Source organism: Ranitomeya imitator, chromosome 3, assembly GCF_032444005.1.
Source record: "Ranitomeya imitator isolate aRanImi1 chromosome 3, aRanImi1.pri, whole genome shotgun sequence".
NCBI classification, from domain to species: Eukaryota; Metazoa; Chordata; class Amphibia; order Anura; family Dendrobatidae; genus Ranitomeya; species Ranitomeya imitator.
The window spans coordinates 512,659,821-512,685,715 of record NC_091284.1 but is presented as its reverse complement, the minus strand read 5'-3'; the positions used below and the strand labels follow the sequence as shown (position 1 = coordinate 512,685,715).

At 41.5% G+C, this 25,895-nt stretch overlaps 1 protein-coding gene across 12 annotated transcripts in view; it reads right to left on the bottom strand.

Moving 5' to 3' along the window:
• ABI3BP (ABI family member 3 binding protein) overlaps positions 1-25,895 on the bottom strand; it is a 746,713-nt gene that overhangs the window by 80,793 nt on the left and 640,025 nt on the right. For all 12 annotated transcript variants that reach the window (XM_069757702.1, XM_069757705.1, XM_069757707.1 and 9 more), the window contains 4 exons: positions 19,397-19,507; positions 15,864-15,932; positions 9,711-9,923; positions 3,282-3,390 (listed from right to left, as the gene is read on the bottom strand). In XM_069757702.1, the coding sequence (XP_069613803.1) occupies positions 3,282-3,390; positions 9,711-9,923; positions 15,864-15,932; positions 19,397-19,507 (502 nt within the window). The remainder of the gene's footprint in view (positions 1-3,281; positions 3,391-9,710; positions 9,924-15,863; positions 15,933-19,396; positions 19,508-25,895) is intronic.

Genomic DNA, 25,895 nt, shown 5'->3' with positions numbered 1-25,895 from the left:
TTTCTACGATACTAATACTGCATGGGCTTTGCAAATGTGACATGGTGTCCAAACACCATTTCAGCAAATAATTGCTCTACAAAAGTCAAATGGTACTCCTTCCATTCTAAGCAGGGCCATATTTGCCACTAGGCACTGGAGGGCACGTGCCTACGGTGCCAGGCTGCAAGGGGGCGGCACAAGACAGGGAAGATTTTTTTTTTTAACTTCCCCTTCCCTCCGTTAGACAATGCAGGAAATCTGTTGTCTTTTCAGAGGGGAGGGAGGGTTGGAGGTATAGGAAGGGGCAGGGACGCACCTCCATATTCACCACTCGATGCAGGGAGCTGACTGACTAGGAAGTAGTGGTGCTGCAACTTCTGAGGTCAGAGAGGTCCCTGCATCCGAGGTGCTGAAGCATCTGCATGTCAGGAGGATGAGATCATCTCTCACTGCAGACATCACAGCAGAGGAGGAGGAGGAAGACGACATGAGGAGGACACAGAAGCAGGTGAGCATTCATAGAGCTGAAGATGGTGGAGGCTGGTGATGTGAGGCTGCTGCTATATACTGGTGACAGGGGAGGCTGGAGCTGCTGTATACTGGGGGAACAGGGGAGGCTGCTGCTATATACTGGTGACAAGGGTGGCTGGAGCTGCTGTATACTGGTGACAGGGGAGGCTGGAGCTGCTGTACACTGGTGAACAGGGGAGGCTGCTACTGCTGTATACTGGTGAACAGGGGAGGCTGCTGCTATATACTGGTGACAGGGGAGGCTGGTGCTGCTGTATTTTGGGGAACAGGGGAGGCTGGTGCTGCTATATATTGGTGACAGGGGAGGCTGGAGCTGCTGCATACTGGGGAACAGGGGAGGCTGCTGCTATATACTGGTGACAGGGCAGGGTGGAGCTGCTGTATACTGGTGACAGGGGAGGCTGGAGCTGCTGCATACTGGTGACAGGGGGAGATTTGCTTCTGTATACTGTGAACAGGGGAGGCTGCTGCTATATACTTGTGATAGGGGAGGCTGGTGCTGCTGTATACTGGGGAACAGGGGAGGCTGGTGCTGCTGTATACTGGTGACAGGGGAGGTTGGTGCTGCTATATAGTGGTGAACAGGGGAAGCTGCTGCTATATGCTGGTGCCAGGGGAGGCTGGTGCTGCTGTATACTGGGGAACAGGGGAGGCCGGTGCTGCTGTATACTGGGGAACAGGGGAGGCTGGCGCTGCTGTATACTGGGGAACAGGGGAGGCTGCTGCTTTATACAAGTGAACAGGGGAAGCTGCTGCTATATACTGGTGATAGGGGAGGCTGGTGCTGCTGTATACTGGGGAACAGGGGAGGCTGGTGCTGCTGTATACTGGTGACAGGGGAGGTTGGTGCTGCTATATAGTGGTGAACAGGGGAAGCTGCTGCTATATGCTGGTGCCAGGGGAGGCTGGTGCTGCTGTATACTGGGGAACAGGGGAGGCCGGTGCTGCTGTATACTGGGGAACAGGGGAGGCTGGCGCTGCTGTATACTGGGGAACAGGGGAGGCTGCTGCTTTATACAAGTGAACAGGGGAAGCTGCTGCTATATACTGGTGATAGGGGAGGCTGGTGCTGCTGTATACTGGAGAACAGGGGAGGCTGGTGAACAGGGAAGTCTGGTGCTATGCAGGCTGGGCATTTGGGGGAGGCTGACACTTTAGAATGGGGATTAGGGGACATATTTCTATAGAATAGTTTTTATTGGCGCTATAAAGTAAAATCTACTTTAACATGCAAACAAGGGTGTTTCGCAGCACTCTCGTATTTGTATTCTCTTGTCAGAGCTTCATTAGTAAAAGTGAGTGCTGTATAAAATCAGCTTGCAAGCCTGCACTTACTCACTGAGGCTGGTTTCACACTTGTGTTTTTTTTCAAGTCAGGCAAAATCAGTTTTTTCAGTCAAATCTTGATCCTTTCAGGATCTATTTTTTTGTCTATTCACTTTGATGGTGCCAGGAAGCAACCTGAAGTAACTGGATTCTACCTGACACCATTAAAGTGAATGTGCAAAAACTGGATCCTGAAAGGATCAGGATTTGGCTAATAAACCTGATTTTGCCTGATTTGAAAAAAACGCAATTGTGAAACCAACGACACTGGATGAGTGCAGCAGCGCGCTCCAAGTGTCAGTGTGGGTTCACACAATGTAGCTGCATGCTCACTCTGACGCCTGATACCTGTTTGCTCTTGGCTTCCCTTTGAACACCTTCAGTAAAGAGGAGGGGTGAATGAGCAGACAGCATGTCTCTATATCACTAGGCCTCTCCTCACTGAAGTAATGATTAGGTCAACTAGGTCAATCTCTTGATGTCTTTGAAAAGCTGAAGGTGTTAAAAAACGCTCAAAAGACTGAACCTGTGCGCAGCAAGTGCAGATGTTCATCCTTTTAGTGTTTAATTAGCCCTTTTTAAAGAGTTTTACAGAGTAGATCAGCCTTAAATAGATGTCGTCTGCACAGACTCAGTGTGTGACATCAGTAAAGGGCGCAACTATGAAAAGTGCCTAGGCCAAATAAGGCCCTGATTCTAAGCCCTGCCGTTTGCTCAAACCGTAGTATATGACCACATCTTGGATATTGCCAGACACAAGTCAGAATAAAAAAATGGGGCTGCATCCTGATGTCCCAAATAGGCCTGGTGATTGAGATTCTAAAGGGGATAACAATTAGCTGCAAAAAAATCAAAACAAACTACCAACATAAGCATTGTGAAAAAAGATACAAAATACTGTGTGAATCTAGTAATTTGATATTTGTGGTGACATTTTTGATGCAGTCTGAGTGTAGTTTTCAATGTAGTCATAAACATAGCACATGGACAAAAAACATTAGCATCTGATCAAGGCTTTATTGATCCAAATGTCAAAGGAGTTATCCCACATACACATCCTTTCTACTTATATGTAGGTAGAGGGGATGTAAAGTATACTTTTCCTTTGCTTCCCTTGACGAGTGAAAAACATTCTTTTTTCCTCCCACAAGTAGAAAAGAAAAATCTGTGAGCTACATTGCTGCATTACCGCCATAGTTTAGTGCATAACGCACAGATGGAGCTTGTAACAACAGACAAATGGCTCATTTATGCCCACTGATGAAGTAGGTGTGTAAATGTACCATCAGTCAAGAAAAATCCAGGGGACACTGCCACTCATGACAATGTAAGTTATCCCACAACATGAAAAATATTTTTAATTTTACATTAATAAATAGTAAAATGGTCATTAAATATGAGTGTAGGCAAGCATAGCTATACTCAGTATGCTGTCCACTTACCTTGTATCTGGTTTTAGATTTTCTACTGTAGAGTGTGTCTGATTTGTAGTTATGATTGACTGGTCTTTTCCAGGAAGTCCACCATTTTCTTTAGAAATAACATCGTATTCTGAAAACAATTAGAAATACTTAGTTTGCTGTCACCATGATTACAAGCTGTTAGTTGTAGCCTGATCCAGGTATTGCACCAAGTTCAACAGATGTGATTGTGGTTGACTTTGGTCATGGTTATGGTACTGAGGCACACATCCCTCAGCCAGCACGGATGTTCGAAGGGAAAGTGTCACTCACAGCAAAAGATGTAGTCTGATTAGGTGGTTAACAGTCTTCTTTATATAAATCTGCATACATAGATTGTTGTCAACCACTAAGTAGAACCCTGACTATTAAAAGTACACAGATTTGAATGAACAAGAAACCAGTCACACTAAATCTTTTCCCCAAAAACTACATATCTGTTTGCTCAACTTCTTCTGCTCTTTGATTTGTTGCTGGTAGATTAGACTGCCTGTGCAGCGTGATATAGAGAATTTAAAAATAGGTCTTTTTCTTATGACACATTCCCTTTAAATAAATAAAGCGTTTTTTCCTGTAAATCAATGGATAATATTTAAAGTTCACACTGTGTATGTTGGTCCAGATTGTATTGAAGGATGCCGCGCTTTATTGTGGGTTCTGTATATAGTAGACTAAAGTGTAGATACAAGCGGTGTAAATACAAGATCAAACAGATATGTGGATGTGAATGCTTATTCTTTGCAGCAGACTCAAAGATAGCTTTGTGGTGGAGTGAACTCCATTTTTTAAGAGAATGCCTAAATGACGTCAGTCATCACTATGGTTTTCATGACAAAGTAGCAATAGGAGACACAAGATGAATTGATGTATTTTCAGAATAACATGACTATAAAATAATTAGGGCCAGGAAACCATTCCGCAGAAACGTGACATCTGTATGACACAAACCAAGCAGAAATGCGCTGTAATATATGTAATCATTAAAAAATGTTGCCACTAGAAAGCTGGGTAGGACACATGATATACAGTACAGTCCAAAAGTTTGGACACACATTCTCATTTAAAGATTTTTCTGTATTTTCATGACTATGGAAATTGTATATTCACACTGAAGGCATCAAAACTATGAATTAACACATGTGGAATTATATACTTAACAAAAAAGTGTGCAACAACCAAAATTATGTCTTATATTCTAAGATCTTCAAGTAGCCACTTTTTGCTTTGATGACTGCTTTGCACACTCTTAGCATTCTCTTGATGAGCTTCAAGAAATAGTCACCGGGAATGGTTTTCAATTCACAGGTGTGCCCTGTCAGGTTTAATAAGTGGGATTTCTTGCCTTATAAATGGGGTTGGGACCATCAGTTGTGTTGTGCAGAAGTCTGGTGGATACACAGCTGATAGTCCTACTGAATAGACTGTTAGAATTTGTATTATGGCAAGAAAAAAGCAGCTAAGTAAAGAAAAACGAGTGGCCATCATTACTTTAAGAAATGAACGTCAGTCAGTCCGAAAGAGTGAGCAAACTTTGAAAGTGTCCCCAAGTGTAGTGGCAAAAACCATCAAGCACTACAAAGAAACTGGCTCACCTGAGGACCGCCCCAGGAAAGGAAGACCAAGAGTCATCTCTGCTTCTGAGGATAAGTTTATCCGAGTCACCAGCCTCAGAAATCGCAGGTTAACAGCAGCTCTGTGGTCAATGCCACACAGAGTTCTAGCAGCAGACACATATCTACACCAACTGTTAAGAGGAGACTTTGGGCAGCAGGCCTTCATGGTAAAATAGCTGCTAGGAAACCACTACTAAGGACAGGCAACAAGCAGAAGAGACTTGTTTGGGCTAAAGAACACAAGGAGTAGACATTAGACTAGTGGAAATCTGTGCTTTGGTCTGATGAGTCCAAATTTGAGATCTTTGGTTCCAACCACCGTGTCTTTGTGCGATGCAGAAAAGGTGAATGGATGGACTCTACATGCCTGGTTCTCACCGTGAAGCATGGAGGAGGAGGTGTGATGGTGTGGGGGTGCTTTGCTGGTGACACTGTTGGGGATTTATTCAAAATTGAAGGCATACTGAACCAGCATGGCTACCACAGCATCTTGCAGCGGCATGCTATTCCATCCGGTTTGCATTTAGTTGGACCATCATTTATTTTTCAACAGGACAATGACCCCAAACATACCTACAGGCTGTGTAAGGGCTATTTGACCAAGAAGGAGAGTTAAGGGGTGCTATGCCAGATGACCTGGCATCCACAGTCACCAGACCTGAACCCAATCGAGATGGTTTGGGGTGAGCTGGACAACAGAGTGAAGGCAAAAGGGTCAACAAGTGCTAAGCATCTCTGGGTACTCCTTCAAGATTGTTGGAAAACCATTCCCAGTGACTACCTCTTGAAGCTCATCAAGAGAATGCCAAGAGTGTGCAAAGCAGTCATCAAAGCAAAAGGTGGCTACTTTGAGAAACCTAGAATATAAGACATATTTTCAGTTGTTTCACACTTTTTTGTTAAGTATATAATTCCACATGTGTTAATTCATAGTTTTGATGCCTTCAGTGTGAATGTAGAATTTTCATAGTCATGAAAATACAGAAAAATCTTTAAATGAGAAGGTGTGTCCAAACTTTTGGTCTGTACAGTATATCTTCAGAAAACTTCCCACACACAGGACATTTTTGAAAAAAAAAAACGATGCATGTCTTAGTTTGGTCTGATTTGTCAAACATGTACCTGAGCCTGAGAAAAAAAACAGACAGCACAAGGTTGCCATGTCATTTGCAATTATTAATTTTTGAAAAAGGACCTTTCACCATTTTCCATGTTCACGTTTCACATGTTAAAATGTTTTTATTTTTTCAATTTCTCATCTTTGTTGCAAAGATATTGGATTGTAAAGTTTAGGGTGCCTAGTATGCCCTGATAGATCCAAAGGGTTGCATGTGACAAAAATTGCTCACACAGTTATTTTTATCACTGCTCACCACTGCAGCTCTACTATGCTGGTGCTGTAATGTAATTCACAGTGTAGTGACATAACAGTGCCGATAGAAGAGAGCTGCCATAATGAGCAATAATGAAGATGATTGTGTGAGCAATGTTTAGAACATATAACGCTCTGGATCTAGCCTAGATTTTCTGGGCATCATTAATTCTATGTAATAAAATCAGAGTGTATAATTGACATTACAGTGTAGCCTTCCCCTTCCCCTTCTGACGACTGTAATTACAGTAAAGGTACCTTCACACTAAACGATATCGCTAGCGATCCGTGACGTTGCAGCGTCCTCGCTAGCGATATCGTTCAGTTTGACACGCAGCAGCGATCAGAATCCTGCTGTGATGTCTTTGGTCGGGGCTAGAAGGCCAGAACTTTGTTTCGTCGCTGGCTCTCCCGCTGACATCGCTGAATCGGCGTGTGTGACACTGATTCAGCGATGTCTTCGCTGGTAACCAGGGTAAACATCGGGTTACTAAGCGCAGGGCCGCGCTTAGTAACCCAATGTTTACCCTGGTTACCATCCTAAAAGTAAAAAAAACAAACACTTCATACTTACCTTCCGCTGTCTGTCCTCCGGCGCTGTGCTTTCCTGCACTCACTGTGAGCACAGCGGCCGGAAAGCAGAGCGGTGACGTCACCGCTCTGCTTTCCAGCCGCTGTGCTCACAGCCAGTACAGAGAAGCACAGCGCCGGGGACAGACAGCGGAAGGTAAGTATGAAACGTTTGTTTTTTTTACTTTTACTGAGATAATCTGTTTTAAAGAAGTGTTCCAATTAACATTTTATTCACTAAATCTTGAATAATTATTAGTTTCTCAATTGGATGAGTAAATCTTCCTCTAGTGTTAGGGTCGTGACCGACCCGTTTTAGGTTTTAAATGCATACAAATTCTACATACATTTGTTTATTGCATCAAGACTTTTTGACTTTTTCAGGAACTTATTGTTAAACAAAATACAGTAAAATAAAACTATTGTACTAAATTGTAAAATGCTCTTATTAGAATTATAACATTTGTGTTGTTGGGGTCAATTTCGACCCAGGTCTAATATAAGAGTTAAAAAACAATAATAAGTCCCAAAACTGAACTCATAAACACAATATAAACCAACAGCCCACAGCCAGCTCTACCTCCAACAACTTGAGTTAGGGACATGTCCAGGCATGTATGGCCAAATCAGCTTAGAGTTGGTACTTTGCAGAGTATAGTTTAGATTATTCTCTTGAGGTTCATTTGACAATATTTTTATATTGAAAATGAAGGGTATGCTCTCAAATGAAAGGCCCAAGGGGCCACAACAAAAATATTAAAATCAATCCTTCCATGGATGAGAAACCCTAACAAGGTAACTAAGAGGTAAGAAACAAATTGGATCATAAATAACTGTTTTTAGGGTATCCTAGGGGTGATTTAAGACACGGGTCAAAACCGACCCGTTAACATAAGAAAGAGTAACAGAAAGCTAACACTAGAGGAAGGCTAAAAAATGTTCCTGTGCTGAGATAATCTTATAAATGTGCCCCTGCTGTGTACTGTGTAGTGGCTGTGTCTGACCATACAGGGACGTGGTCTGATAATACCACAGCTCCTGGGCAGGGGAGGAAGGAAAAGAGAGGATACAGACAGGTCAGCATGGAATCTCAGATGATTCTTTCTTTGAGGTAAAACATTGCTTAAAAACAAGCAGTAACATAGTAACATAGTTAGTAAGGCCGAAAAAAGACATTTGTCCATCCAGTTCAGCCTATATTCCATCATAATATATCCCCAGATCTACGTCCTTCTACAGAACCTAATTGTATGATACAATATTGTTCTGCTCCAGGAAGACATCCAGGCCTCTCTTGAACCCCTCGACTGAGTTCGCCATCACCACCTCCTCAGGCAAGCAATTCCAGATTCTCACTGTGCCCGTCATCTTCCTTGGTATAAACAGATCCTCAGCGAGATATTTGTATTGTCCCCTTATATACTTATACATGGTTATTAGATCGCCCCTCAGTCGTCTTTTTTCTAGACTAAATAATCCTAATTTCGCTAATCTATCTGGGTATTGTAGTTCTCCCATCCTCTTTATTAATTTTGTTGCCCTCCTTTGTACTCTCTCTAGTTCCATTATATCCTTCCTGAGCACCGGTGCCCAAAACTGGACACAGTACTCCATGTGCGGTCTAACTAGGGATTTGTACAGAGGCAGTATAATGCTCTCATCATGTGTATCCAGACCTCTTTTAATGCACCCCATGATACTGTTTGCCTTGGCAGCTGCTGCCTGGCACTGGCTGCTCCAGGTAAGTTTATCATTAACTAGGATCCCCAAGTCCTTCTCCCTGTCAGATTTACCCAGTGGTTTCCCATTCAGTGTGTAATGGTGATATTGATTCCTTCTTCCCATGTGTATAACCTTACATTTATCATTGTTAAACCTCATCTGCCACCTTTCAGCCCAAGTTTCCAACTTATCCAGATCCATCTGTAGCAGTATACTATCTTCTCTTGTATTAACTGCTTTACATAGTTTTGTATCATCTGCAAATATCGATATTTTACTGTGTAAACCTTCTACCAGATCATTAATGAATATGTTGAAGAGAACAGGTCCCAATACTGACCCCTGCGGTACCCCACTGGTCACAGCGACCCTATTAGAGACTATACCATTTATAACCACCCTCTGCATTCTATCACTAAGCCAGTTACTAACCCATTTACACACATTTTCCCCCAGACCAAGCATTCTCATTTTGTGTACCAACCTCTTGTGCGGCACGGTATCAAACGCTTTGGAAAAATCGAGATATACCACGTCCAATGACTCACCATGGTCCAGCCTATAGCTCACCTCTTCATAAAAACTGATTAGATTGGTTTGACAGGAGCGATTTCTCATAAACCCATGCTGATATGGAGTTAAACAGTTATTCTCATTGAGATAATCCAGAATAACATCCCTCAGAAACCCTTCAAATATTTTACCAACAATAGAGGTTAGACTTACTGGCCTATAATTTCCAGGTTTACTTTTAGACAGTGAACTGTTTCACCTTACAAAAAGAATCAGCTGTGATCTCCTGCTCTAATCTCTGTATATTCTTTTGCTTTCTCCCCTGTCCAGTATATGTGGTATGATTATCAGACCATGTTCTTGTACGGTCAGACACAGCCATTACACAGTACACAGCAGGGACACATTTATAAGATTATCTCAGCACAGGAACATTTTTTATCCAATTGTGGAACTTCTTTTTTTTCAAAGTCTATTGATGAGAATGTACTTTGTTGGTGAGAAAACCCCTTAACACGTATAGTATTAAAGCAAGAAAAAAATCTATGGAACTAAGTTGACTTTTCATATCTAAATACTGTATAGTAGGTTACTGAAAAGAAACATGATCACTTTGCTCACCAGTGACGGTGTCATTGTCAGGCTTCTCCCAATTCAAGACAACAAAGGATGAACACCCCTCAACAGTGTAGACTGTGAGATTAGTTGGGGGATTCTGAGGAGCACTGGTGACTTCTTGGTTGGTGCTCTCCTCTTCTGTGGAAAAGTGTTTGAGAGTATCCGTGATGGAGCATGGTACGGAATCATTCTTGCTCATGTATAGTACATGAGGTTCTGTAGAGGAAATCGCATAATAGTTTAATCAAGTTGGATATACATAAATTTATAGATAAACTACAGTATACCATACTTTACTAGAGTTTAATAAGAAAACATTGATGATAAACTCATAATGAAGGTGATGTCTCCACTTTGGATCCCTCTCAATGACTTAGTGAGCTGATAAATGAGCCTGCCTAGCTGAGTTCCTGTTTTCTAATGCTATGGTTGATAATAATAATAATCTTTATTTTTATATAGCGGTAACATATTCCGCAGCGCTTTACATTTTGCACACATTATCATCACTGTCCCCGATGGGGCTCACCATCTAAATTCCCTATCAGTATGTCTTTGGAATGTGGGAGGAAACCGGAGTGCATGGAGGAAACCCACGCAAACACGGAGAGAACATACAAACTCTTTGCAGATGTTGTCCTTGGTGGGGTTTGAACCCAGGACTCCAGCGCTGCAATGCTAACCACTGCGCCACCGTGCCGCCGCCGTTGATATGTACATACTGGTGAAAATAATTGATCAGTCGAGGAGACATTGTATTGGTGATCGCCTCAACAAAGGATATTTAGGAAACTATTCAAGAGAAAAACTTTCTTTGTTGCAACCAAACACAGTGTAGCTTTTTTTTGTTTTCTGCTTTTGAAAAATGAAAGTTGCTCTGTTATTGGCTGCTATGGACAACGATGTTTAATTTATCCAATTAATAAATTTGCCCCTATGTTCCTTCTGTGGCCATTGTAACGTGAAGCTACATGTGACTTACAATACCACAGACAGTGCTGGTCTACAGCACTGCTTTTAAATCAGATCTTTATATTAAAAAAGGAACAACACAGTTTCCTTTTTGGTTATCAAACATAGCTATAATATTGTACATGACAGAATTAAAGGAAAGGGTTTAGAATATAATTTCACAGTGCATCATTAATATGTACCCAACTCCCTATCCCTACCCTAACTCAAGCCTTAACAAACCAGGGAATATTTCCCTTTTTGTTTTAAATCCATAAACGCATAGGAATAAATTTTTCGAAGCAAGGGTTATTATGAAGAAGATAATACAATAAATAACCTATGTCTGAATAAGAGGTTCGAGGGTAACCTTGGAGTATCCAACCAGAGACCCCATATCCCCAAGAATTTACACATTGAATTATGTTTAATTTAAGCACCCTTTTCTAGTCAAATACTATTATTTATCTTATGTCTTAGTTTCCCAATGCTTAAGGGGCTGTGTATCTAACCAGTGGAATGCTGGAAGTTTTGGTGCCTGAAATAAAATATGACCAATACCTAAGGATGAGGGGGAGTTATGGCTTGCTCCGTCTTCCAGTAACCCCAGAAGATACATATGGGGATCTGGTAAAAGTCTCAACCCATAATCTCTTTCTACCTGGGAGAGAACCCCCCTCTAAAAAGAACCTATCTTTCTACATTCCCACAACTTATGCAACAAGTGTTCTTCTTCATTACCACATCTAGGACATTTTGCACCGGTTCTAAGTCCAATTTTATGTAGTAGACTATGGGTCTTATAAAGTCTATCTGAGAGAGTCTCTGGGTCACACACGGTGAAAATCGGGGAACAGTTTCTTAAATTTCTTCGGTCTGCTCTATTAATATATCTGCAGCACTTTGGCTTGATCTTCCAGTCAATTATATCATTATTTCACTTGTAAAATCACTATATTACTGAAGTGCTGTGCAGTAGCATATCCCTAGAGTACAATTAAGTACTATATGTACTGTACTGTTATTTCCAGTACTGACTATTTAGTATTAGTCTTTACTTGAATGACAGGTACTGTACAGCTCTTTACCTGTATTAATTGTACCGTGCTGCTCTTTTCCTGTACTGCACCTTCTGTGCTGATCTTTACTTGTACTATCTGCTCTATACTGCTCTTTACCTATACTACAGGTTCTGTGCTGTTCTTTACAGGTTCTGTATTGCTCAATACCTGTAAAACATATTCTTTGCTGCTCTTTTTCTGTAACATATATTTGTGCTGCTCTCTTCCTGTACTATATGTTCTGCACTGCTTTTTAGCTGTGCCATGATGAGCTGCCCCTTTGAAACTAGATGACACTTAAGAAATTCCTATCTTTAGAAGTAAGTTCCGGACTGGACCAAGGGAACCCAGTGGACGTAGTGTATATGGACTTTTCAAAAGCTTTTGATACGGTGCCACACAAAAGGTTGATACATAAAATGAGAATAATGGGGATAGGAGAAAATATGTGTAAGTGGGTTAAGAGCTGGCTCAGGGATAGGAAACAAAGGGTGGTTATTAATGGAGCACACTCAGACTGGGTCGCGGTTAGCAGTGGGGTACCACAGGGGTCAGTATTGGGCCCTCTTCTTTTTAACACATTTATTAATGACCTTGTAGGGGGCATTCAGAGCAGAATTTCAATATTTGCAGATGACACTAAACTCTGCAGGGTAATCAATACAGAGGAGGACAATTTTATATTACAGGATGATTTATGTAAACTAGAAGCTTGGGCTGATAAATGACAAATGAGCTTTAATGGAGATAAATGTAAGGTCATGCACTTGGGTAGAAGTAATAATATGTATAACTATGTGCTTAATTCTAAAACTCTGGGCAAAACCATCAATGAAAAAGATCTGGGTGTATGGGTGGATGACAAACTCATGTTCAGTGGCCAGTGTCAGGCAGCTGCTACAAAGGCAAATAAAATAATGGGATGCATTAAAAGAGGCATAGATGCTCATGAGGAGAACATACTTTTACCTCTATACAAGTCACTAGTTCGACCACACTAAGAATACTGTGTACATTTCTGGTCTCCGGTGTATAAGAAAGACACAGCTGAACTGGAGCGGGTGGGGAGAAGAGCGACCAAGGTTATTAGAGGACTGGGGGGTCTGCAATACCAAGATAGGTTATTACACTTGGGGCTATTTAGTTTGGAAAAACGAAGACTAAGGGGTGATCTTATTTTAATGTATAAATATATGAGGGGGCAGTACAAAGACCTTTCTGATGATCTTTATAATCATAGACCTGAGACAGGGACAAGGGGGCATCCTCTACGTCTGGAGGAAAGAAGGTTTAGGCATAATAACAAGACGCGGGTTCTTTACTGTAAGAGCAGTGAGACTATGGAACTCTCTGCCGTATGATGTTGTAATGAGTGATTCATTACTTAAATTTAAGAGGGGATTGGATAGCTTTCTTTAAAAGTATAATGCTGCAGGGTATATATACTAGATTCCTTGATAGGGCGTTGATCCAGGGAACTAGTCTGATTGCCGTATGTGGAGTCGGGAAGGAATTTTTTTCCCCAAAGTGGAGCTTACTCTTTGCCACATGTTTTTTTTTGCCTTCCTCTGGATCAACATGTTAGGACATGTTAGGTTAGGCTATGGGTTGAACTAGATGGACTTAAAGTCTTCCTTCAACCTTAATAACTATGTTACTATGTTTAACACTTAAAGCGATTTACAGCTTTTAACAAATCTTTTTGTCTTTTTTTTTAATCTAAGGCCTTGCTTTATCTATTTTAGTTATTAACTTGAAGAACCATTTTTTTGGTGCATCCTATAGTCCAAAAAATATAGTAGTTTTTATTGTGTAAAAGCAGCAAAACAAAAGAAAAAATATATGTGGTATATAATCGTACTGACCCGAAGAATAAAGTTGTATTATCTGTTTTACCACATGGTGAACCGTATGAAAAAACTCCAAAAACAATTACTAAATTGCTAGCTTTTGTTTATTTTCCCTTACAAAAATCAAAATAGAAACCGATCAATAATTGTTATGGGCCTGAAAATGATAGAAAAAGAAATGTCAACAGGTCCTACAAAAAGCAAGCCCTCACATGACTTTTGGCAGAAATATAGAAAAACTATTGCTCTCAAAATACGGCGATGCAAAAGCTTTCCTCATTTGTGGGGGGTTTCCATTGTGTAGGCACACCAGGAGCTCTGCAAATGCACTATCCACTATCTATTCCAATCAATTTTGCATTCTAAAAGTCAATTGACGTTCCTTCCCTTCCAAGCCCTGCTGTGCGCCCAAACAGTAGTTTTCTACCACATATGGGGTATTCGTGTACTTAGGAGAAATTGAGCAACAAATTTTAAGGTCAATATTCTTCTTGTTAAGGTACCGTCACACTAAGCGATACCGACAACGATCCGGATCGCTGCAGCGTCGCTGTTTGTTCGCTGGAGAGCTGTCACACAGACAGCTCTCCAGCGACCAACGATGCCGGTAACCAGGGTAAACATCGGGTTACTAAGCGCAGGGCCGCGCTTAGTAACCCGATGTTTACCCTGGTTACCATCGTTAAAGTGAAAAAAACAACCACTACATACTTACCTACCGCTGTCTGTCCCCGGCTCTGTGCTTCTCTGCCCTGTGTGAGCACAGCGGCCGGAAAGCAGAGCGGTGACGTCACCGCTCTGCTTTCCGGCTGCCCGGCGCTCACAGCCAGAGCAGAGAAGCACAGCGCCGAGGACAGACAGCGGAAGGTAAGTATGTAGTGGTTGTTTTTTTTACTTTAACGATGGTAACCAGGGTAAACATCGGGTTACTAAGCGCGGCCCTGCGCTTAGTAACCCGATGTTTACCCTGGTTACCAGCGAAGACATCGCTGAATCGGCGTCACACACGCCGATTCAGCGATGTCAGCGGGAGAGCCAGCGATGAAATAAAGTCCTGGCCTTTCTGCCCCGACCAACGACATCACAGCAGGGGCCAGATCGCTGCTGCCTGTCACACTGGACGATATCGCTAGCCAGGACGCTGCAACGTCACGGATCGCTAGCGATATCGTCCAGTGTGACGGTACCTTAAACCTTGTGAAGCAATATTTTTGCCAGAAAAATATATTTTTAATTTTCATGGCTCAACGTTATAAAATGTTATAAAATTTTGTGAAGAACATGTGGGTTCAAGGTGTTCACCACAGCTCTAGTAATAAATTACTTGAGGGGTGTAGTTCCCAAACACTAGTTTTCCACCAAATTTGGGGCTTAAGCAATATTTTTGTGGGAAAAGTAAAATTTTCATTTTTTTCTTTCACATTGCTTTAAATCCTGTTAAGTACCTGAAAGGTTAATAAAGCATTAATACATGGATGGTGCTGCAGTATGCTGTTACCCGGTCAGAGGATAACATGAGAATGGCATCTGTCACTTTATCATAGCCATCCTGTTTGGAAGTGGAAAAATAATGAAAACATACTGTATAGCTCAGTGTTTTACTGCTATTATGTTATATCGTGCATTCCTTGCAATAACTGTCATCACACAAAAACAATAAAAAAATAAACTCTTTCTTAGCTGATGGTTCTGTTTAAAAGATATCTGTATTTTTTTTTTAGTCTCTTTGATTGCTAATACTTTATAGTGTGCTAATCCCTTTCTCATCCCAAGGGACAAATATATAACAGTTACAGGATTTGATTGAGTAACTAGCGCGACTTTTATTTACTTTGATTGCATCATCATGATAACCACAATGGAATGTCAAAATCACACACTTGCTGACTTTGCCATCTATCAATCCAAGTGATTATTTATTCTAACAAAAACAGCTAGATTGTTCATTGCCTGAATTATCACTGCTTAGTAATACACATAGCCTATTTATTTATCTACGAATATGAACATGAATTAGATGTTTGAAAAATGTCTGTGATCTCAGATAATTGTCTGCAGTGGTCACAATAATGATGTGCATAAAGTCTTTAATCCAATGGTGATCTGAACAGATTAGTAATGGTCACTTTATTATATTAATACATTTCCTGCGCCCAGCTTGTTTTTTTAAATCGTCTACAACTCCTTTAAAGGAGACACCTCTCCCAGTTCTACATACAAATGAGTGACAGTCTTTTATTGACCCCCCTTAATTGTAATTTTCAATATTTTTAATCATGCAAATAATTTCTTACTTGTGTATCTAGTTTTGCCCAAAACATCAATATCAGATTTCGGTGCAGTACTGAAAACTGTGGAAGGCGCTGGAAATAAAAACATAATATTTAGGACACCATACATTTTACAACAACTATGCAAAGGCTGCATTCTTAATCTAGTGAAAGTAATTTGGGGAAGATGTATTAATGAGGTATTAGATATTGTCTGAATAGACCATTGGTTACATTAATGTTAGGCTCTTCAATATATCCTTTGATGCCTAGTTTTTTCATAGGATCACTGCTACTGCCAATTGAAATAGGAAACAGAACACATAGTTATGGGGGACAGCTTCTTGTCATTTACAAAGCAGATAACTGTTAGATCGTTACTAGATTATTCTATGACTAGTAATTAATATGCAAAAACATACCGTAAATTGTGAGTATGCATCAGACCATGAGATTGGTAAACACTGTATACATATTATATATATATATACCTATATATAAATATATTCATGATTGTACTGGTCTAAGATTAGTCTGGCTTCCATGGAGAACATTTCTGTGTTGAGCCTGCCAATGGCAAACTAAAAGGAACACCCAGCCGACTGAGATCATTATTATTGCTGGATGAACACATGCCTAGATGGAGAATGTACTTTTCATAAGTTTCCCTTCACATTAAAGTTGCTATTTCTTTGAAGTATTGTTTTTTTTCTCCTGCACTGAGAACTTTAAGAATCTTTCAGATCTAATGTGGAACTGGAAAACAAAATGGGCTACATAGTTTACCTTTCCAGATTTAGTAATTTCTTTGCAATGCATCTTTTTTAGAAAAGTGTTTGGCAGCTTCAAAAGAATTCCTTTGCCACTTTTCTATTATGCCAGAAATGTCTGAATATTTCATTTTTCTTCCTTTACAGAGTCATGGCTGTGGTTTTGGAAGTCGTATAATCAATTCAAATCATAGGAAATGCAGGAGATTTGTTTATTACACTAAGAATAACAAAGTAAACATAATACTAAATCTAGGTCCATTCAGCTTCCTAAAATTACAGGGCAACAGGATGTACTAGCCCTAAAGGATACGTAAATGACTCCAATATGTCCAGACAACATTACTGAGGTGCCATCGAAGGGGCAACAGTCATCTTATTGAATGGGACTTGTCCGGACAAAACAAAATGGGCTTTTACAAATTAAAAAACAAACATGAGAAAATGAGTGTGTGGGGAGTATATGTTCTATTAGAGTGATGGTGAAATAGCGCTTCAGTAGTGGTAACTCCTCATTCTGGCATGTGTCCCCTTCCCAATGTGTGGCACTTCCTTTGCTGCTCTTACTGGAGCGGTTAGCAAACCTACATAGGACGACACGCTTTTGCTGATACCACATATGCTTTGTAGCATGGAGAGCGGAGCCGGCCCCAAAATGGGATGTCACTAACAATGTGTCGTACATTGAAGACTGGCATCCAAAAGCAGAACTACATGATGAATGTATGTGATCTCATCACTTCCAGAAAACAACGACGTGATTGACATTTTAAAAGCACTAATAAATTCACATCGTTTAAAGGGAATGAGTCACCAGCTTTTTGCCACCTAATCTCAGAGCAGCATAATATACAGGTGCGTCTCTCGAAATTAGAATATCACCAAAAAGTTAATTTATTTCACTTCTTCAATACAAAAAGTGAAACTCATATCATATAGAGTCATTACAAACAGAGTGATCTATTTCAAGTGTTTATTTTATTTCTGTTCATGCTGATGATTGCAATTAGGGTATGCATCTCTACAGGTGCAAAGATCTGTCACTTGCTGGGCTGCTTGCTCTGGTTTTGATAAAATCACAGTTCTATCAGCAGGAGACTATTATTAGAGGACTAGTAAACCTGCTGCCATGTAGTCCTCCATATTCATGAGCTCTGTATAACCTGGCCCCCACCAGTTTTCTGCCTATGCATAGTGTAAACAGCTGCCAATCAGTGGAGTGGGTAGGGTTTTACAGAGCTCCGCATTCAGAGACCTGTTAATTTGCAGCTGATAAAACAGTGATATTATCAAAACTGTAGCATACAGCCGAGTACGAGATGCATTGATGGAATCTGTGTCTTTTCCCCTGTATCATGGTGCTCTCAAATGGGTTAGTGAAAACCCGGTGACAGATTCCCTTCAGGGTTCACTCACACTGCAGTATAGCATGACCGAGTGCTATCTGATGTTTTATCTGATAGTACTCGGACCAGTGTTATACTATGGGGCAGTGCAGATCTGCGACTATTTTCTCACACTTATTTAGAATGAGACAACAATCACAGGCTCCAATATTCGATCACAGGCACCCGTACAAGTCTATGGGTGCGTGTGAAACTTCGGACAGCACTCGGATGTATTCTGTACATACACCGAGACAAGGAGACTCATTAGTGTAGAATACATGTCTTTTTAGGAGGCTGGAGAGCAATAAAAGTTATTTTAATATAACATTTCACTGTGATTGTTCAAAATTAAGACAGTTATACAATATACTCACCTCCCTGAAATATACAAAACAAAGATATTTGTGACAAGCAGGCAATAAAAGTGGTATAAACGATTCACACATAACAGTATTTATATACTGTAGAAAAATAGGCTCTGTAAAATAAGGAGGGAACGTGTTGATGAAATATATGTGAACTTGAGTTTGGTTCATTTACTGTATATTTTTATATTCAAATAATCAGCATATTGTAGTATTATCAATTTTGATAAAATATATGTTTTTTAAGATACGGTATATGCTTTCAATAGTATTTACATCCAGCTTTGTCCAACTGTGATTGTAATAAGTTAAATGTAATATGGCTGAAAATATGAAGGAAAATGCAAATAACAAAAATTACATCCATTTTCATGTTTCGATTTTAACCGTTACGTCTATATCTGAAATAAGATCATTGCAGCCTATTAAGTTCCTTAAAAAATAAAGGAAAACGTAAAAAGACAACACAAACACTCATATATCTGCTGCAACGTAAAGTATAGCAACCCCGACACTGCGCACCACAATTTCACTCTGTGGTTCAAGCTTCTATGTGGATAATATAGACAGCGCTGAGTTGCCACCTTTACAGTTTTAATCCAGGCAGTGATATTTCGGGATGTACCAAATATAGTTGTAAATCCCTTGGGTTTCAGCGGCTGAGATATCTGCATGGTGCATTAGATATATTAATGTGTTCAGTTTCACACTGTCCTGGTTCTTATTGTTCGATTATATGTCTTCCAACTTCTCAAAAGGTGGCAACCCTAAAGCTAAAAGCGTGTATTAAAATGGACCTGTCACCAAAGAAATGTTCTGTTCAAAAGCATATGGAAAGTTACATGTCCGATTTTGGTTTCTCAATCAGTGTAGTAAGAGGTAAGACATGTATTCTGCAATACTTGCAGTGCGTGAAACTTAGCCTCAACTGAGATTTAAAGGTAAGCAGACAAATCGTCAGTGTAAAAGTATGTGCTGGTGAAAGGTCCACTTTAATTCATAGCCCAGGGTGACACAAGAGCTCTCCATCATACCAAGATCTTCCTCTTGATCAGGTAAAGTTGGCTGCTTCATTGGTGACTTTATACATATAACTGCGCACTCAGGCTTGGCAGCTGAAGGAGCACGTGGTATCAGATTACCCCCTTGTTAAAAAAACAGGCACTTGTTAAGACATCAAAATATATTTCCTTATAGTAAACAAGTAACTCTATGTGCCAAACAATTGTAAAAAATAAGTGAGCACTAAAATTGATACAGTCCAAATTTTATGAGAAGACCTGCCTACAAGGATTTATGAATCTTGTCAATGCTGAATGCTGAATAGAGTAGTTTATTTAGTGGGAAAACTTTATAGACCTATTTAGAATCACTGTCTTGTATAAATTAAAAAAAACGCTAGTGTTATACTAGTGCCAAATCCTAAAATCTTGTATTGTATTGAAAACCCCAGGGAAGAAAGGTATTTTTGTCAATTACAAATCAAATTGACTTGAGAGATCTGTATAGAGTTATGTTCTTCCAGCAGTGCTGGTGAAATTTTCTAAACATATTATAGAAATCTTTAGACTAAAGCCATACACATTAAATAACTGGGATGTCACTCCCAAATCCACATCCCTCATACAAAGAAATTCTATCCCAATGTTCCTGTGTTCTCTATGAAAAAGCCACTGCCAGAATCATATGGCAGTGGCTTATCGAACTGTTGAACAAAGGATCGGATGATTGAATTCCAACCACACAATCTATATGTCTCCCTGCAAGGGACTGTAGGGAGACTCCCATACTTATTAGATAGTTTCCAAATCGCACTGAAATTAGCAGGTTTGGCCATCTGTATAGGGGCCATAAAACAAACTCTAATTTTTAAAATCCATCATCCTTTGTGATGTAGGATTAGAAACTTACTTAGTAAATGCAGTGGATTGTGAGTAGGAATGGATGTTATGAGTTACTTTACATTGCTATTACTAAGCAACAATATAACAGAATAATTTAAAAGATAAGCCCACTAAAAAGATATTATAATCCAAGTTATATTTAAGCTGTCAAAGCATTTCTACAAGTACAATTGTAAACAGAGGACTCACATTTTTATTGCCAACCTATGGGAACATTTTAATTTGTGGAAAGCTGGACCACATAATTTACTGCGGTAATTTTAATAATGGCAGAGTCTGTGGATTCTGCATTACTCTGCTGTGGTTTTCACAGGGTGTTGTATTTATTTGTTGCTGTAACCACCAATTCAAAATGGATGGAAGTCCATAGAAAAAATATTGTCTTCATGATGAATTTCACATACCCTAAATCTTGGAAAACAAACTGACAGATGATTCAATTGAAGCCTTGTTTTGTCTTTGTCGATATTAATGCAACAGCTCTAGAATTAGTTTAGGTAGCTTTCGGGCTAAGTGACGGAGGGGGTGGAATTTGCCCCGGCTGCAGTCAACAAGTGGGAGCAATGGGGTAGGCTACTGCGGTGGTCCAAGGGGTCTCCCAGTGGCAGCATTTTTCCGCCACTGGATGTGAAATTCGGCACCTCTCGGAGTCAGTCGTCAAACTAACAGCTGCCTTGGAGAACATGTAAAAGGCAAGCTCCCTGCAATAAGTTGTACTTTAATCTTTCAGGCGATAGTACAATTGATGTTCTGACCACTGGTGCTTATGGGGTCAGGATAACATCAGAAAGGTGCTCTCAAGTCACTTGATCATTCTGCTGACACCCCTCATGAGCGCCCTTATTGAAGTTTGGGGAAAGTGTGTGAGGTAGAGTGTAAGGTGATAGTATGGGGAGAGTGAGTGTGAGGAAACAATATGGAGAGGGTAAGTGTAAGGTCATACTATGTGGGCAAAAGTGTAAGGTAACAGAATGAGGAAAAAGTTTGAGGAGGCAGTATAGGGGAAAAGTATGAAGGGACAGTATGAGGGAGAATAATGTGAGTGGGCAATATTGGAGGAAGTGGAAGGGGTCAGTATGAGTGTGGGGGGATAGTTTGGGGAGACTGTTAGGGGACATATGGGGTATGTGTGATGGGCTAGTATAGGTGGGAAAATGTGAGGGGACAGTATGGTGGATGAATTGTGTGAGAAACGGGTATGGAGGGAAATATTTGAAGGGACATTATGGAGGAGAAAAGTGTAAGAGGACAGTAGGAACTGAAGTGTGAGAGGATTGTATGGTGATAGAAACGCGTGAATGGACAATATGGGGACAGTATGGGGAAAAGTCAGAGGAGACACTATGGGGGAGAAAAGTATGTGGGAACACAGGGGCGAAAAAGTGTGAGGGGAAAGTTTTGGGGGAATGTGATGGGAGAGTATTGAGATGAGTGGAGCCAGCAGAGGAGCGGCAGGTGTGGCAGCACCAGGTGGCTGGATGCGCGACGGGGAAGCAGTCATTGGGAGCGGATGTGACAGAGCGGCAGGTGCAGCAGCGCCAGGCCCATGCAGCAGCAGTGGGTAGGACGGAGACCCAGTCATCTGGAGCTGATTCAGAGGAACGACTGGAGCATCCACTCGTAAACCAGGCTTCAGGGGCAGCAGGACCTCAGTGGTGGAGTTCTGGAAGATTAGTGCGGGGGCCAGGAGGCGACCCATCCAGGATGTTGGCAACAGTGGGGGCCAGTGTGATTTCCAGAGACGAGGGCAGATCGCTGCCAGGGATGTGGGCTGCAGACATGCAGCTGAAGCCTCTCCTCCTTCCAGATGATGAGCCACTGTGAATAGGAGGTCCAGGTTTAGCGGTGGGTTGACTATGTCAGGTTTACCTGGCGATGTCCCCAAGCCGTACTCTGCCTCTGAAGAGGAGGGCCAAATTTTGTCTGACAGTGAAGACAGCGAAGGCGATTGTCGTGGAGGACATGAGACGGCTGTTATGAGGTTCCCTCATAGTTGGCCTGGTAAGTCACGTGGTTTGCATGCGCCTCGGGAAAATGTGAATTATGTGAATGTGAGTGAGTGGTATTTAAGGAGGGGTTTGGCAGCTGGTAGTGTGGCAAGTACTGAACATGTGAGCGAGGTGGTGTTGGAATTTTTTAGTATCGTTCAAGGTTTTTTGTCAGGTCCTAGAGGAGTTTGGCAGTGTGGCGCCGGTGGTTCGAAGTCAGCAGGGGTGCTGGAGACTCCGCTGGTTGTTAGTGGTGGGATTCCCGCACCGGTTGCGGTTGCTCCAGTGGTGGTTAATGAGACAGTCTCGTCACCAGTGGCTGTGCCGACTACAGGGTGTGGTTTGGTAGGATGACAGAGTGAGGGTTGAGGTTTATGTGTGCTTTGATGGCCCTTTAGGGGCTCATTTGAAGCAGGAGGTGCAAGAAAAAATATGGAAGGACGAGTACGTGGAAATTTTTTCTCTTTTACCATTGGAAAAGTTTAATCTGGAAAGGGTAAAGCCTGATGAGAGTAAGAAGGATGAGGAGGAACAGAGGCGTTATCGCCTTATTCCTCACACTTTTCAGAACTGGTTGCAGGCGTTTATCACATTAACGAGTGTCATTTGGGAGAAAGCTGCAGAGAACTGTTCGGTAGTGTTTTGCTATTTAGATTTCATTGGTGAAGCATACCAAGTTTATGGTGGGACAGCATGGCTGAGGTATGACGAACAGTTCAGGCAAAGGAAGGTGGTCTTCCGAGTTTACGGTGGGACCACAAGGAGATTAGTTGGTGTATGCAGTTGATGGCGGCACCGAAGTTAGCCTCGCAGTACTGGTGGTGCTACCAATTTGGTGCCATCTGCGGCAGGTTCCAGAAAGGGTGTGTGTTGGCAGTTTAATGAACGGGAGTGTCGTTTTGGCACATCTTGCAAATATAAGTACGAATGTTCAGACTGCGGAGGGTCTCACAGCCATTCCAAGTGCTTTAAGAAAGGAAAGGGGAAGTCAAATGAGGCTTCTTCAAAAAGGGAGGACACCGGTGAGATTCGTTTGGATGCTTCTGTTTCTAAAGAGGTATCCGGATAGGGAGGCGGCTGTGTTGTTAAGCGATGGTTTTAATTTTGGCTTTAGGATTCCGTCGGCCGTGGTGCCTCGTTTGTGGCGACCTAACAACTTGCTTTTGGCTAGGAAGCATGCGGCAGTGGTTAGGGACAAATTGGATAAGGAGATTAAATAAGGTCCATTTTTGGAGCCCCCATTGCCGTCTTTATATGTTTTGCTGCTTGGTGTCGTGCCCAAGAAGGAGCCTATCAAGTTTTGCTTAATCCATCACTTGTCTTACCCTCATGACAATCTGATTGTATTGATCCGAGTTTGGCATCGGTATCGTATGTTTCTTTTGATAAGGCTGTGGACTGGGTGGGAGCGAAAAGGATCTTTGATGGCAAAACGGACATTGAGTCCGCTTTTCGTTTGCTTCTGGTGCACCCTGAGAGTTTTAATTTACTTGGTTGTTTTTGGGACAGTCAGTATTACGTGGATTGTTGTTTACCAATGGGTTGTTCGATTTTGTGTTCCTATTTTGAAACATTTAGTCGTTTTATTGAGTGTGTAATGAAGGAGGAATACGGCTTGGATTCAGTCTTGCACTATTTGGATGATTTTTTGTGTATTGGTCCGGCTGGGTCTGCAGATTGTACTGTGCTGCTTAGGACGGTTGAACAGGTAGCTTCTCATTTTGGTATTCCGTTGACCCTGGAAAAAATGGAGGGCTCCTCAACGGTTTTGAAATTTTTAGGAATTGAATTGAATTCAGTCAAGATGGAATGCAGCTTGCCAGAGGACAAGTTGTTACACTTCAAGTCTTGTGTGCAGGAGGCTTTGCAGGGGAAGAAATTGCGCCTGCATCAATTGCAATCTCTTTTGGGTAAGTTGAATTTGGCATGTAGAATTTTACCCACGGGACAAGTTTTTTTCACAGCGTTTAGCTCAGGCGACAGGCAACATATCTGTTGCATTTTCTGAGATTGAATTCAAAGGCGAACTTGTCTATTTGGTCGGATGTTCTTCAATCTTATAATGGCAGGTCAGTATGGTTGGATCGAGTTGTGCCTAATGTGGATTTCATTTTGTTTACGGACGCGTCTGGTTCGTATGGTTTTGAGGCTTATTTCGGCAGGAAATGGTGTGTGTGAGAGAGTGAACCGAATCATGGAAAGTGGCAGATCTGACAAGGAACATGGTGCTGCTGGAAATATTTCCTATTGTAGTAGCTTTAGAGATTTGTTGCACTGAGCTGAGGAACAAGAAAGTGTGTTTCTTTTATGGCAATCTGAGTATCGTGCATTGTATTAACAACTTGCCGGCTGGTTCTTTGACGGTTTTGTCTCTTGTGCCTTTCAGTGCTCAGGTGTTTGGTTTTTAATGTCTGGTTTTGTTCTGAGCACATACCAGGTGTTCATAATTCAATAGCTGATGCATTGTCTTGCTTCCAGTGGGATTGCTTTTGGCAACTGGCGCTGGATGCGGAGCAGTTGGAGACCGATTGACCCCAGCGGTTATGGGAGATAGTGCCCGTTCAGCGTTGAATCTGGTGAGGCATTCAGTTAAGCCTTGTACATGGTCTTGGTATCTTTCTGCATGGCATCTTTGGCGAGAGCTTGAGGAGTTGGTTGGTGAACATGTGATGGAATCTGACCGTCCCTATTTATTGTTGTTTAAGATTGGCAAAGCATTTCAGGAGGGATTGTCTTTTTCGGTGGTAGCAGGTAAGTTAGCAGGTTTGGCATTTCCTTTAAACTTTCGGGTTGGAGGGATTTTACCAAGGATTTTTTGGTATGCCAGGCAATGAAAGCATTTAGGAGGAGTTCTCTGGTAAGGCATTGGTGGCGCCCGGTGTTATTTGAAATACTGGGTCAGCTCTTACGTTGCCTTGGTGTTGTATATAGTTCGGAATATTAATGACGGCTGTTTGGGGCTGTCTTTGTTTTGGTATTTTTTGGTGCATTTAGGGTGAGTGAGCTGGTGAGCAGGAATGTTAAATGTCAAGGGGGCTGTTATTACAGGATGTAGTGTGCTCAGAGGAGGCTGTATGGTGCTGAGGCGCTCAAAGACTGATATGGCTGGTAGGGTTGTTTGGTGAAATTGTGGGGTATGGTCGGTTTGTTTGAATGCCCGGTCAGATGGGTTTCTTCGTTCCTGGAGGGTTCCTTTTTGGTACATCAGGATGGCTCTGCGATATCGGTGTATCGGTGTATTACCATTTTTAGGCGGGGACTGGCTCATTGTGGTTTGAATGGTTTAGAATTTGGTTCTCATTCCTTTCGTATTGGGGCGGCCATGGAAGCTGCTCAGTGGGGCTTGGGGGTTAAAGCTGTGAAAAAGATTGGTCGTTAGGAGTCTGCAAGGTATCGGTCTTACGTTTGGCCCCACCAATTTTTTCTATTAGTTTGGTTGCAGTATTACCTTGTATAAGGGTTGTTGCATTCCATCTTTTTGTTTTATGTTTCAAGACCCCCTTCAGTTGATCTGGGTTTTAGGCCACTCGTATGTGTACTGGGTGCTATTCAGGCTGATGCAAGTCCAACAGGGTGTCAGTTGGGCAAACCAAAGGAGGTGGCTTTGGTGAGGTGGATTGGTGTCATGGGTTTGTTGTGGA